The 15263-nt window shown below is 36.9% G+C and overlaps 1 protein-coding gene and 1 pseudogene across 1 annotated transcript; both read right to left on the bottom strand.

Moving 5' to 3' along the window:
- Window positions 1-5173: 5173 nt before the first annotated feature.
- LOC109562316 (olfactory receptor 5H8-like) lies at window positions 5174-6138 on the bottom strand (annotated as a pseudogene).
- A 4139-nt stretch (window positions 6139-10277) lies between these two features.
- Window positions 10278-11228, bottom strand: LOC109563964 (olfactory receptor 5H19-like). The gene has a single exon (XM_019967466.2). It carries the CDS (start codon window positions 11205-11207, stop codon window positions 10278-10280), a length of 930 nt encoding a protein of 309 aa, XP_019823025.2. The 5' UTR covers window positions 11208-11228.
- Window positions 11229-15263: the final 4035 nt, after the last annotated feature.

Below are 15263 nucleotides of genomic sequence, written 5' to 3'. Positions count from 1 at the left end.
TCAGGCACCAGAGTGCACTGGCTTCAGTAGTTGTGGGTCACAGGCTTAATTGTCCCGTGGCATGTGGAATCTTCCTGAACAGGGATTGAACCCATGTCCCTTGCATTGGGCAGGCAGATTCTTAACCACTGGACTGCCAGGGAAGCCCCCTTTTGATGCATTTTTGATTGTACACAGCACAATTGCATCGTTATTGGTAGAATTATGCTCTTACTGTTATCCTTATTTTAAATTTAATTATAATTTTTAAAAAGTGTTTATGGGTACCAAGTTGACAGTGGGTACACTTGAAGATCTACAAGACTTCCTAGAACTAATACTGAAAAAAATGTATGTCCTATTCATAGGGGATTGGAATGCAAAAGTAGGAAGTAAAGAGATACCTGGAGTAGCAGATAGATTTGGCCTTGGGACACAAAATGAAGCAAGGCAAAGGCTAACAGAATTCTGCCAAGAGAACCCATTGATCATAATAAACACCCTTTTTCAACAACACAAGAGATGACTTTAAATATGGACATCATCAAATGGTCAATACTGAAATGAAATTGATTACATTCTTTGTAGCCAAAGATGGAGAAACTGTATTCAGTCAGAAAAAACAAGACCTGGAGCTGACTGTGGGTCAGATCATCAGCTCTTTGTAGAAAACTTCAGGCTTAAACTAAAGAAAGTGGGGAAAACCACTAGGCCAGTCAGCTATGACTTAAATCAAATCCCCTCTGAATACACAGTGGAGGTGACAAATAGATTCAAGAGATTAGGTCTAGTAAACAGAGTGCCTGAAGAACTATGGACAGGGGTTCATAATATTGTACAGGAGTCAGTGAGCAAAGCCATCCCAAAGAAAAATGCAAGAAGCCAAAGTAGTTGTCTGAGGAAGCTTTACAAATAGCTGAGGAAAGAAGAGAAGCCAAAAGCAAGGGATAAAGGGAAAGCTACTCTCAACTAAATGCAGAGTGCCAGAGAATAGCAAGGAGGGACAAGAAGGCCTTCTTCAATGAACAATGCAAAGAAATAGAGGAAAACAACAGAATGGGAAAGACTAGAGATCTCGTCAAGAATATTGGAAATATCAAAGGAACATATCATCTAAAAATGGGCACAATTAAGGACAGAAATGATAAAGACCTAATAGATGCAGAAGACATCAAGAAGAGATGGCAAAAATATACAGAAAAGATCTTAATGACCCAGATAACCACAATGGTGTGGTCAGTCACCCAGAGCCAGACATTCTGGAGTGTGAAGTCAAGTGGGCCTTAGGAATCACTGCTGCCAATAAAGCTAGTGGAGGTGACAGAATTCCAGCTATTTAAAATCCTAAAAGATGATACTATTAAAGTGCTGCACTTAATATGTCAGCAAATTTAAAACCCAGAAGTGGCCACAGGACTAGTCCTCATCCCAATTCCCAAGAAGGGCAGTACCAAAGAATGTTCAGACTACTGGACAATTATACTCATCTCCCATGCTAGCAAGGTTATGCTCAAAATCCTTCAAGCTAGGCTTCAACATTTCATGAACTGAGAACTTCCACATGTCCAAACTGGGTTTAGAAAAGGCCAAGGAACCAGTGATCAAATTGTCAACATGTGCTGGATCATAGTAAAGGAAGGGAATTCCAGAAAAACACACATGTGGGATCTTCCCAGACCAGAGATTGAGCCAGTATCCTCTGCATTGCAAGGTGGAGTCTTAACCACTGGACAGGCTGGGTAGCCCTATTTGAACACTCTATAGGATAATATTGTGAAACTTCTCAACAGCATCAGATATTGATGAGAAAAAAATGTTTATAAATGTACATAAAGAGAAAGGAACTGTGGAGACTTTTAAATCTCCAGGTTAAGAAAATCAATACAGCTTCATAATAAAGAGTATTTATGTTATATTATTAGCATCTCCAATGTGTAGTTTAATCCAATATAAGTAGTGTTCCAGACAACTGGATGAACTTGGCATTGTGATAAGCAATGTGATAGTTCATTGCATCTAAATACCATTAAATAATATATAAGTAATTTAATTTCATAGTTTCTTGAGCTTTGTTCAAGTTCATACTTGACATCTTTTCCAACATGGTACTGAAATGACATATATGATATACAAAAATTTAAAAAAAATGTTTAATAGAAGTGAGAATGGGAAAACATCAGTGAGGAGATTTGGTGAATTTCTGGAAAGCATAAAATAGTTAAGAACTTTTTTGAAAGACACATCAGAGCAGAATCTCTAGATTAGACTTGTTCAACAGAAGGCTACATAGGAAGCCTGAGTTTCTGAGAGACCCCCGGTGCCTTCTTCATACCCACCCAACCTAAAGAAGGACTTGACAGGTAAACCATGCTCACATACTCATAGCTTGTTGTCAACCTTTTCATTCAAACAAAAGGCCAATTAGGGAAACAAACTTTTATGATTATAAAACACATATATCATTTGCTTATTTTAGCAGTGTAGTCTTTGGGTCATAACTATATGTGTATGAAAAAGCAAAACTTAAAATTACAGGAAAAAATCAGAACAATGGGAATATTATACAGCAAAAAAAAAAAAAAGAATGCATTATAGATATATGGAAATACATAGATTCCCTAGTGAAAAATAATGAAAGCATCATGACTGTTATCCTTTCACTTGCTTTCTGGGGTTTGGTGACGTCCTCAAGAAGCAAAAGGAAAGCAGATCATAATCTTGTGAGCTGCACCTCCAAAAATATGTAATAATGTTATTTGTTGTAAATATTTATATGGTTTGTATCTTTAACCCAAATGTCTAACTAAAGAGCTTCACCCTGATATTTTGTCATACTTTATCACTGGAGCTGATCCTCTTTCTAAGAAGAACAAGATTAATTCACTTTAGGTGTGTGATGCTTGTGATCATCTTGAAAGAAAAACATGAAGGTCCTTGACATAGAGTAGCCATCCCAGGCCTAGTAATCTCTGTGGGCTTAGTGAAAGACTGAAAAGTAAGTGATGCATTCATGCTTCATTTGAAATATTTGTGCTGTCAGAATCATTTCAAGTTTACATATATTGCATAAATATTTATTTAGGACCTCATGTGTGTAAGCAACTCTGCTAAGCACCACATAGGAATGAATGAGAGAATAGTGAGATTTCTAAACTGTAACCTAAAAATAGCTTATAAGCCCCAAATAAGAATTACACAATGTTATCAATGGCCTAAGAGCCTAAATAAAGTATTCAATGTTTCAAAATGAGGCAGCATTATTTTTCTCTTTGAGGTGTTCTGGAAATGTGTTGTAGAAGATATAACATTTAAGATAGACCTTGAAGGAAGGACTGTTATAATTTCAAATGAAGATGGACATACTTGGGGAGAATGTTCCAGTGGAGAGACCTGTATGAAAACAAACATGTACCTGAGAGGAACATTTGTCCAGAAGAGTTTCAGTCATTCATTTTGGTTATAGCATTGGGTCCATTAGGAGAATAGTGGAAGAAGAGAATTTGGAGTTAAATCAAGATTTTTGGGGGGAAAGACCCCAAATAATGGCAACATGAACAAATGAAGAGTAAGACAGATAGTTAAGGATAGATATGTTTATAAATTACACAATATGTAAATACACATAAACAAATATACATATGCATATAGAGATTTCTAGATAGGTATACTCTATATACATAATCTGATAGCAATACAATTCACTAAAAATTATTGAAGAGAAATATAAATCAGAGTTCTTTTCATAACAAATAATCTGACAACAATTTTTGGAACATAACCAAATAGTAGAAGTATCAAGAATGTTGAAAATGACAGAGGTGAGTAGTTTTAGAGTGAGGGCATCAACGGTGTTAGTAGGAATGTGTATGGAATCAGTGGTGAGACTGGAAGGTCAGAGATAGACCTGAAGATGAATCACTTGTTATTCTTAGAGTATGGATTGTGACAAAAGCTAACATTTAAGGATTGTGGTGGCATAAATCATGCAAACTTTTGCTCATTTTCATGTCTTTCCCAGCTACTCATTGAACTCTGATAGATCATTTTAATGTTAGTTGTACTTTGGTAATATGCACTTGAAGCCTCTTGTTAACAACACATTCTAATAATCTATACATATTACTTCTTTTTTCTGATTAGTTTCGCATTTCTCAAAATTGTATGAAAGTTGAGACCATTTCCTTCCTATTCTGCTACTTCTTTTTTTCCTTTCTATGCCCATAACAATTAAATCTTCAGTCTCGTTGTTTAGCTTTCTCAATCAGTAAAGCTTTTCAGATTACCTTACAACATACCCACAAACTGGACAGAACCATTCAAGAGGAAAGATAGTGAGAGACATCCTCGCTCTTCTTGTTAGATAGAGACACGTTGAGCTAAGAGTATCCTCTTGCAATTTGACCTGATTTTTCCTGCTTTAACTCCTTTCTCATTTTTCATTTTTATTGGCTACTCATTTCTGTTGCCTTTTTTGTGTGATTAGAGAGTTGCACGGCTTCCCAGGTGGCTCAGTGGTAAAGAACCTGCCTGCCAATGCATAAGATGCAGGCTCAATCCTTGGGTTGGAAGACCCTGTGCAGGAGGAAATGGCAACCCAGCCCGTATTCTTGCCTGGGAAATTCCATGGACAGAGGAGCCTGGTAGGCTACAATCCATAGGGTTGCAAAGATTGAGACACAATTGAACAACTGGGCACAATTGGAGCACAAAGAGTTGAAACTCTACAAAAAAGTGAAATTTACTATGTCCCACATAGAGTGAAATAGAAGACTGTTCAATGGCTAGCAGAATTCCTGAAATTTGCTCTGTTTATTCAAACACAGGCCTGTCACCACTGGGGAGATAAACATGATATGATTCTTCAGGCTGTGCAGGTTTCTTAATATTAAAGACATCATATTTCAATTTTTTTAAGAGTGAATATACTGTCATAGTGCTTAATGCATTTATGAAGACATATTGAGAAGATATGTGCAGAAGATTTTAATTTGTTTTCATCTTTAATTTTTTTGGTATAACATGAACACTTGATTAGAATTTTATCTACTTTTTTGAGTAACGTACATAGAGTTTCAGATGCTTATTAGTACTCTCAGCTTAATTCTTTAAAACACTTAGGGTAATAATGATAACTGCAAAACACTTTGAACCCTGGTCAACAGTAGCACCATCTAATCTGCACAGTTTATGACTTTCAGTAAAAAGTGAACTGACATGAATATGAAATCTAAGCATTCTTCTTCAATACTTTTGCCAGTGAATCTATGACTTTATTTCTCAAGCTATAGATAATTGGATTTAAGAAAGGAATTATGGTCATGTAAAACAGAGAGTACATCATATTTTGATCATCTGCTTGTACAGACCTAGAGCATATATACATGACAAGAAGAGGCCCATAGTATAAAGAAACAGATAGGAGGTGGGCCCCACAGGTGGAGAAGGCCTTAGTTATGCCTTATACCAACTTCTTTTTTTAAGACTGTAAAAATAATAAATGTGTAAGAGATGAGAACAGTAAGAATGCTGAACATCTGTATTGACCAAGAGAAAATAAATAGCATCAGAAAATTAATGGAAGGGTCAGTACAGGAAACCTTAAATAGTGGTACAAATTCACAGTAAAAGTGATGTATTATATTAAAATTACAGAAGGTCAATCTTAATAAAAGTTATATTATGAAGTATGGCATGGAAAAGGCCACCTAAAAATGATGAAACTAATAGCTGAATGCATAGTCTATTGGTCATAATAACTGGATAAAGTAATGGTTTGCAAATGGCCACATAGCAATCATATACTGCTGTTGCCAGCAAAAAGCATTCAGTGGTTATTCTGGTTCCAAAGGAAAACAAATTGTATCTTACATTTAGTGAGAGACATCATTTTGCTCTTTGCAAAGAAACTGACCAGCAACTGGGGAGTCACTGTGGATGATATCCAGGCGTGCACCAAGGCCAAATTCTCAAGGAATAAGTACATGGGGATGTGAAGGTGAGGATCATTGCAGATGAGAGCAATCAGGCCAAGGTTTCCCATGATGGTGAGGAGATATATCACCAAGAACAGAAAGAACAGGGGAATTTGCCCTTCTGGCTGATATGTGAGTCCTGTGAGAATGAATTCTGTCACCAACGTTGCATTTTCCTTTCCATGTCCTCACTGGGTATAACCTGAAATGAAATGGAGTAAACCAGAAATAAAGACAAAGAATTTTCAACTTGAGTAAATGGGAATGAGAGTTGAAATAAACCATGCATATCCGAATGCCCTCTTAATTTTATTACCTCTATAATAGATGAGATCTATTTGGATGAAATATGCCTACATGTATGCTAAGTCACTTTAATTGTGTCTGACTCTTTGTGACCCTATGGACAGTAGCCCACCAGGCTCCTCTGTCCATGGGATTCTCCATGCAAGAATACTGGAGTGGGTTGCCTTCTCCAGCTCTAGGGGTTGTTCCCGACCTGGGGATTGAACCTGCTCTTATATCTCCTGCATTGGCAAGTGGGTTCTTTACCACTAGCCAACTAGCCCTGGGCAAAATGACTTTGAGAGGAGAGGGAAGAGAATGCAAAAGAATTCACAATGTAGAGTCACCACTTTGGTGACATATTTGATGTGAAGGGGGTGGTCAGTGAAGGACAGAGAAGTCATTTAGTTGACTGGATAGATTTTCATTAAAAATTGATTGATAACTCATCAATCATATAACTCATAGCCAGTCTGTTCCATTGTTCTATATGTCTGTGGTTTTTTTGCCCAAAACATTCTGTTTTGATTACTGTAACTTTGTCATATTGTCTGAAATATAGAAGGGTTTTATATATATATATATATATAAATATTTATATATATATATATATATCAAGCTTTGTTATTATTTTTCCCCAAGTCACATTTGGCAATCTGGTGTCTCATTGTTCCATAGGTTATTTGTTCTATCTATGAAAAGTATCCTGGATATTTTGATAGGGATTGCATTAAATGCACTGATTGCTTTGTGTACTATGGCCACTTTAGCTTAATTAATTCTTCCAATCCAAGAGCATATCTTTCCAATTCTTTAAGTCATTTTCAGTTTTATTTATCAGTGTTTTAAAGTTTTGTATATAGGTCTTCACTTGCTTAGTTAAATTTATTCCTAGTTATTTTTTGATGCAGTTTTAAATAGAATAATTGTTTTCTATTTTCTTTTCCTGGTATTTCATTGTTAGTGTAAAGAAATGCAACCGATTTCTGTATATTAATCTTGTATCCTGATACCTTGCTGAATTAATTTACTAGTTCTAATAGGTTTTGGATGGAGTCTTGGTACTTCTCTATATAGAGTGTTATCTCATTGGCAAATAGTGACAGTTCACATTTCCCTTTACAGTTTGAGTACCTTTCATTTCTTTTTTCTTGTCTGGTTTCCGTGACTAAGACTTCCAATATGATATTGTATAGAAATGGTGAGAGTGAGCATCTTTGTTTCTTTCCTAAATTTCAGCTCTTCACCATTGAGTATTATATTGACTGTGGGTTTGTTGTAAATGGCTTTTTGTATATTAAGATTACCGGGAGAAATATCAATAACCTCAGATATGCAGATGACACCACCCTTACGGCAGAAAGTGAAGGAGAACTAAAGAGCCTTTTGATGAAAGTGAAAGAGGAGAGTGAAAAAGTTGACTTAAAGCTCAACATTCAGAAAACTAAAATCATGGCATCTGGTCCCATCACTTCATGGCAGATAGATGGCGAAACAGTGGAAACAGTAGCTGACTTTATTATTCTGGGCTCCAAAATCACTGTGGATGGTGATTGCAGCCATGAAATTAAAAGACGCTTGCTCCTTGAAAAGAAAGTTATGACCAACCTAGATAGCATATTAAAAAGCAGAGACATTACTTTGCCAACAAAGGTCCGTCTAGTGAAGGCTATGGTTTTTCCAGTAGTCATGTATGGATGTGAGAGTTGGACTATAAAGAAAGCTGAGCACCAAAGAATTGATGCTTTTGAACTGTGGTGTTGGAGAAGACTCTTGAAAGTCCCTAGGACTGCAAGGAGATCCAACCAGTCCATCCTAAAGGAGATCAGTCCTGGGTGTTCATTGGAGGGACTGATGTTGAAGCTGAAACTCCAATACTTTGGCCACCTGATGAGGAGAGCTGACTCATTTGAAAAGACCCTGGTGCTGGGAAAGATTGAGGGCCAGAGGAGAAGGGGATGACAGAGGATGAGATGGTTGGATGGCATCGCTGACACAATGGACATGGGTTTGGGTGGACTCCAGGAGTTGGTGATGGACAGGGAGGCCTGGCGTGTTGCGGTTCATGGGGTCGCAAAGAGTCGGACATGACTGAGCAACTGAACTGAACTGAACTGATATTGAGATATGTTCCCTCTATATCTACTTTGGTGATAGTTAATTCAAGAATGGATGTTGAATTTTATCAAGTGTTTTTTTCTAAATCTACTGAGATGATCATATGGTTTTTTTTTCTTTCCTTTTGTTGATATGATGTTTATTGATTTGCATGAATCATCCTTGACCCTGGAATGAATCCTGCTTCATTATGGTATATGATACTTTTGGGTAGTGTTGAATTTGATTTTCATCTATATCCTTCAAAGTTATTGCACTGCAATATTATTTTTTTAATAATGTCTTTTGTTTTGGTATCAAGGTAATGGTGGTAAACATTAACAGAATAAATTTGGGAATATTTTCTCTTATTTCTTTTGAAATAAGTTCTTTGTATGTTTGGTAAAACGTCCTAGTGAAGCTGTTCATTCCTGGATTTTGTTTGCAAGAAATTTTTGACTATTTTCCTCCTGTTCTGCCATTTCTCTCTTATTCTCTATGTCTATCCAATTTAAATTATCAGTCTAGTCTTTTAGCATTCTGAAATAGTGACATTTTTCAGGTTGCTCTATAACATACAGACACACCTAGAAAGGACATATAGAAGAATCATTTACAGTTAAGAGGCAACTCACCTCTTTCCCTTTCTCTAAGAAACATATTAAGGTAAGAGGATCTCTTAACAGTGTAGCTCTGTCTTCATTGTCTTAGCTCCCATACCATTTTTCCCTCACTGCTTTCTCATTTCTCTTTATTTCTCTGTGTGGTATGGAGTTTATCCCCACAAGAAGTGAAATTTATCATACCTCAGATAATGTGGAATAATAGGCCTTTTGATTGCTAGCAAAATTCCTGGGAATTACTTCTGTTCACTCCAAACACAAACCCGCCTCCATACAGAGTTAAATTTGATATGAGTTTCCAGGCTACATGGCTGTAGAAATAGCAAAGATATCATAATCAAGTCCTGTTCACAGAGCCTGCACTATTTTACAACTGAATGTATTTATAGAGCCACATTGAACAACATATAAGCCTGTAAAAATTTTTTCATTCTTGTTTTCTGCTCTAATTTTTTAGGTATGACATAAATAATTAAAATACGAAGTTGTTTAAAGAAACTTATTAGATACTAACATCTTGTATGCTTAGTCAACGCTATGGTTTTTCCAGTGGTCATGTATGGATGTGAGAGTTGGACTGTGAAGAAAGCTGAGCACCGAAGAATTGATGCTTTTGAACTGTGGTGTTGGAGAAGACTCTTGAGAGTCCCTTGGACTGCAAGGACATCCAACCAGTCCATCCTAAAGGAGATCAGTCCTGGGATTCATTGGAAGGACTGATATTGAAGCTGAAACTCCAATTCTTTGGCCACCTGATGCAAAGAGCTGACTCATTGGAAAAGACCCTGATGCTGGGAAAGATTGAGGGCAGAAGAAGGGGATGATAGAGGATGAGATAGTTGGATGGTATAACTGACTCAGTGGACATGGTTTGGGTGGACTCCGGGAGATGGTGATGGACAGGGAGGCCTGGCGTGTTGTGGTTCATGGGGTCGCAAAGAGTCAGACACGACTGAGTGACTGAACTGAACTGAAATGAACTGATGCTTAGTTGCTCAGTCGTGTCTGACTTCTTGCGACCTCATGGACTGTAGCCCACCAGGCTCCTCTGTACATGGGATATTCCAGTCAAGAATACTGGAGTGGGTTGCTATTTACTCCTCCAGGGGATCTTCCTGACCCAAGGATCAAACCCACATCTCCTGTGTCTCCTGTATTGGCAGGCAGATTCTTTACCACTGAGCCGCCTGGGAATAAGTCAATAAAAGAATAGTACAACTGTAAATGCAAAAACTTTTAAATAATAATCAACACATAGACACATCTAATTGTATAGTTTTATAGTGTTTTAATGAAAAGAGAATACTTATTAATATGATAGCTAAACATTTCTCTTTAACATTTTTGTCAGTGAGTCTATGACTTTCTTATTTCTCAGGCTATAAATTATTGGATTTAAGAAAGGAATTATGACAGTGTAAAACAGAGAGTCCATCATATTCTGATCATTTTCTTGTGCAGATCCAGGGAGCACATACATGAAGAGAAGAGGCCCATAGTATAAAGAGACAGACAGGAGGTGGGCTCCACAGGTGGAGACGGCCTTCCTTATTCCTTGTAGAGACTTCTTTTTTAAGATTGTAAAGAGAACAAGTGTATAAGAGACAAGAACAATGGAAATGGTGAATGTCTGTATTGATCCAGCAAAAATGAATACTATAAGAAAATTAATGGAAGGATCAGTACAGGAAATCTTAAACAATGGTATAATGTCACAATAAAAGTGATTTACTATGATGGAATTGCAGAAGGTTAATCTGAGTAAAAAAGCATTATGAATTATGGCATGGAAGATGCCACCTAAAAATGACAAAACTAATAGCCAGATACATAGTCTATTGGTCATGATCACTGGATAAAGTAATGGTTTGCATATGGCCACATAACGATCAAACGCCATTGTAGCCAGCAGAAAACATTCTGTGGTTACGCAAATTGCAAAGGAAAAAAACTGTATCTTATATTCAGAAAGAGAGATCATTTTGCTCATGGCAAAGAAGTTGAGCAGCATTTTGGGGGTCACTGTGGAGGATAACCAAGTATCCACAAAGGCCAGATTCCCAGGGAATAAGTACATGGGGATGTGAAGGTGAGGGTCATTGCAGATGAGCATGATTAGACCAAGGTTTCCCACAATGGTAATGAGGTATATCATCAAGAACAGAAGGAACAGGGGGATCTGCCACTCTGGTTGATGTGTAAGTCCTGTAAGAATGAACTCTGTCAGCTCTGTTACATTTTTTGTTTCCATATCCTTGATAGATGACCTCTGAAATACAATGCAATAAATGGAAAAAGAAAATTTCCCAAGAATTCTTAAAAGAAAATTCATTGAGAATAACAGAACCATGCACTAGAATGAATGCCCTTTATTTACTCTTACTAAAAACATAAAAAGTATTTGTAGCAGTTGCTATTTTGGCAAAATGCAATCATTTTATTTTAAAATGTAAACAGTCATGAATAGATGTAGAAGAGAAGAAAGACATTCTGAACTTGAGCAAATTTATGGGAAAACTATCCTGCGTTTTCAAGGTGAATATAGTGTCAAAAGTAAGTAGTTAGAAGGGCCTGGATTATAAAAGTAATCAGTGCTATGTGAAAGATCTTGAACTTTATTCTTTAAGGATAGGCATTCATTGAAAACTTTAAAACAGGGATTGGCATCATCAGTTATTTTTGAAATTAAATATTTGGTTGTAGAAAATAGACTGCAGGGTGAATGACCAGTTGTGGAAATACTAATCAGGAACCTATGACTCTTGTCCATGATTCCCAAACCAGATTACACATCAGAATTTTCTGGGGGAGTTTTGGTACAAAAATAAATTCTGAGGTATTATAATAGAAACTGATTCAGCAGGTCATGAATACCGGTAATATGCATTTTATAAATGTCCTTCAGTGATTAAAATGCATTTGAAATTCTTAAGTCATTGTGTGCTATGATATTGGGAGTTTTGAGGAAGACAGAGAGATCAAAATTAATTAGATTTAAGTCATTAGGACTTGATAGCATAATAGATATGAAGGATAGTTAGTAAAAGAGATTGTCACTTGGTAGCTGGGAATAATAATCAAAATTTGAGATTGAGAACTCAGATGCAGTGGCCCATTTTTGCAAGGAGCCATCTCTGAACATCCAGATCGCATAGACTTAGTGGTGTCATTCAATAAGGACTTGATAGAAATAATGACTTAGAAGTCATTGAAGTTACTGAAATATAGCATATATGACTAACCCAGTGGATGGTGTTCATAATGTTAAAACAAGAAAGCATGAAAATCAAGGTGAGGAAGTTATATTAAAGAGATTGAAATGTATATACATCATTTACTAGATCTGATTGACTTTTCTATTACAAATGTCTTGGTGGCAGACAAAAGTTGTTTACTCTAGAAGCCAAAAGTTCTAGAAACTGACTTTTCCTGGAGAGGGAAGTAGATCTATGGTTAACCAGTAAAATTCATCTACACTAGATTTGAAATATATAGAGCATGGAGAGATGTCAAATATGAACGGAAGAGATTTGTGGTTCAAAGTCAACCAAGGGAGCAATAACAGGACCCCAGAAAATGCATCCTGCACCCAAAACAGTGGCATTTTCATTGTGAGTTGTAGCACTCAAGTTCAGCAGCAATGACAGCAGCCCTTATTGAGCTAGCACTAAGATATGATTTCAGCTGTTGACTGCTTAACTTCTTACTTTATGTCCCTGCCTATTTCTCCAGTGGATTTCTCCAAATTTCCTAGCATTATTTGTTAGAGCCAGTTTCCTTTCAGTTTAGTCATTTGTCTTGAAACCAGGAGCTGTGGCTCACACAAAAGGAAAAAAAGGAAAGAGCTACAGAGCAGAGTGATGAGAGAAACCAGGAGGAAATTGGAAAACTGAGACTGAAAAGTTAAAGAGAGGAAAATATGCAAGAACAAAGGTAAGTACAGTGCCTAAAGCAAAATGAATGTTCTAGTAGGATAAGGAGTGAACAGAGATTACTGAGTGTGAGAATGAAACTAATGTTACCATGTGTAAAATAGATAGCCAATGGGAATTTGCTCTATGACTCAGGGAACTCAAACTGGGGCTCTGTGACAATCTAGAGGGGTGTGATGGGGAGGGAGGTGGGATGGAGGTTCAAGAGAGAGGGGACATATGTATACCTATGGCTGATTCATGTTGATGTTTGGCAGAAACCAACATGATTCTGTAAAGCAATTATCCTTCAACTAAAAAGTAAATTTTAAAAAAGAGAGACTTCTAGTGGCTTTAGTGAGAGAAGTTTCCATTTTGTAATAGACTAGGGGTTGTAGGATAATGAGAATTGAATGAAAGCAAGTGACACAGCATTAAGGAAAATGAAATAAAGATGTGAACAGATGTGGATTTTCTTTCTTGAGGAACAATGTCATGAAAGTTGTCAAAAGAAAGAGAGGTGGGAATTGAGAGGAAAGAGGATAAAGAAGTAGAAAGCCAAATTTGAGTGAAAAGGAAATAAGAAGCAGGAAGGACTTCCCTGGTGTTCCAGTGGTTATGAATCCACCTCCCAAAGCAGGAGACACGGGTTCAAGACCATGCTCTGCAACAAGAGAGGCCACTGCAATGACAAGCCCATGCACCACAAATGGAGAGTAGCCCCTGCTCTCCACAACTAAACAAAGCCTGTGCATAATGGTGAAGACTGAGTGTAGCCAAAAATAAGTGAATAAATAAAATTTAAAAAAAAAAAACAAGGAGCAGGAAAAGAGGACAGAACATAGATGGATAACTAAATAAATGTATATTTAATACATATTTCTTACACTAAAAACATTATGACCTAAATCCCTAAATACACTTTTAATTTGATTAATGTTTTAGTTCACCACAACATATCCTGTGGAGTCATTATAGTCAATCTAATCAGACATACCATTAAAGAGTATAAAATAGTCTTAGAGCTATTTTGCACATCCAAATTTTACTTTTAACAACAAAACATACAGATTATTTACTTCTTATTATTGTTTTCCCTTTTCAAATGCCTGTTTTGACATTTTGTAGATGAAATCAAAATTATTATGTTTAATAGTATTTTAATTTTCCTTGAAAAATAATGAATATTATAGAAATCATTCTCTTACCAGTATCTGTTAAGATCCTCTATTGTCAAGATCCTCTCAGCATTTGGTTTTCCGAGGTAGAAATAATACAGGAGCCCTGGAATGACAATAACACAAAGAGCAATATTTTATACACTGATTCATTTTGGAGGTTTCACTATCCAGGCTTAGGAAAATGTCGTTTATTAAAAATTTTTTTAACACAAGAATTAACCATTTGTAGGACTGCCAGAGAGGAAGGAGTGGAGAACTAATATTCCCCTGATAGTGTCCATGGAGTTCCATTAGGACAAAGCTAAGCTGTTCTTCTGGGCGTTGAGGACTTGGGCATGTATGAGAAATCCATGTTGTTCCACAGGGCATTACAGACTCTGAAATTATAAGCAGTAGTCACTGTAGACAGCTCCAGTTCTAATTATTAAAATTGTACTTTATGCCATACTTTCAAACACAGATGACATATTTGACATGTTTGTGTAAACTCCAGCATATCTCTAAATTTTGGTACTCTGAGAACTTTGCTCAGTATGATCTTGTCTGAGCCAATCACATATGATTTGAATGAGGTCAGTGTTTTAGATTCCCCCCAAACTCCAATTGCAAGAAAGTTGACCTTTCTGTGTAGCTGGAACTCTCATTCCAGTTCTAAACCCTCAGAGAGCCTGGATCATTGGAACAACACAAAATAGTAAATATGGCTTCCAAAGAGAGAGGCAGCCGGAGCGAGATGGGGTCAGGGAAGTGAGCATATGTGGATAGCACAGTCTGGAGGCCAGATTATGGAGTTTGTTCTTTTTTTTTTTTTTTAATTTTTTAAAAATTTTTTATTCCTTTATTTCTCATGTGTTCCCCATCCTTAACCCTCCTCCCTCCTCCCTCCCCATACCATCCCTCTGGGTCGTCCCAGTGCACCAGCCCCAAGCATCCAGCATCGTGCATTGAACCTGGACTGGCATCTCGTTTCATACATGACATTTCACATGTTTCAATGCCATTCTCCCAAATCTTCCCACCCTCTCCCTCTCCCACAGAGTCCATAAGCCTGTTCTATACATCAGTGTCTCTTTTGCTGTCTCGTACACCGGGTTATTGTTACCATCTTTCTAAATTCCATATATATGCGTTAGTATACTGTGTTTGTTTTTCCTTCTGGCTTACTTCACTCTGTATAATAGGCTCCAGTTTCATCCACCTCATTAGAACTGATTC

The sequence above is a fragment of the Bos indicus genome, chromosome 1 (genome assembly GCF_029378745.1).
Source record: "Bos indicus isolate NIAB-ARS_2022 breed Sahiwal x Tharparkar chromosome 1, NIAB-ARS_B.indTharparkar_mat_pri_1.0, whole genome shotgun sequence".
NCBI classification, from domain to species: domain Eukaryota; kingdom Metazoa; phylum Chordata; class Mammalia; order Artiodactyla; family Bovidae; genus Bos; species Bos indicus.
The sequence above is the reverse complement of the archived record's forward strand: the minus strand, read 5'-3'. Positions and strand labels throughout refer to the sequence as shown.

Excerpts from the sequence above, each read along its gene's own strand:
- LOC109563964 (XM_019967466.2), bottom strand. The coding sequence starts at position 11,207 with ATGGAAACAAAAAATGTAACAGAGCTGACAGAGTTCATTCTTACAGGA.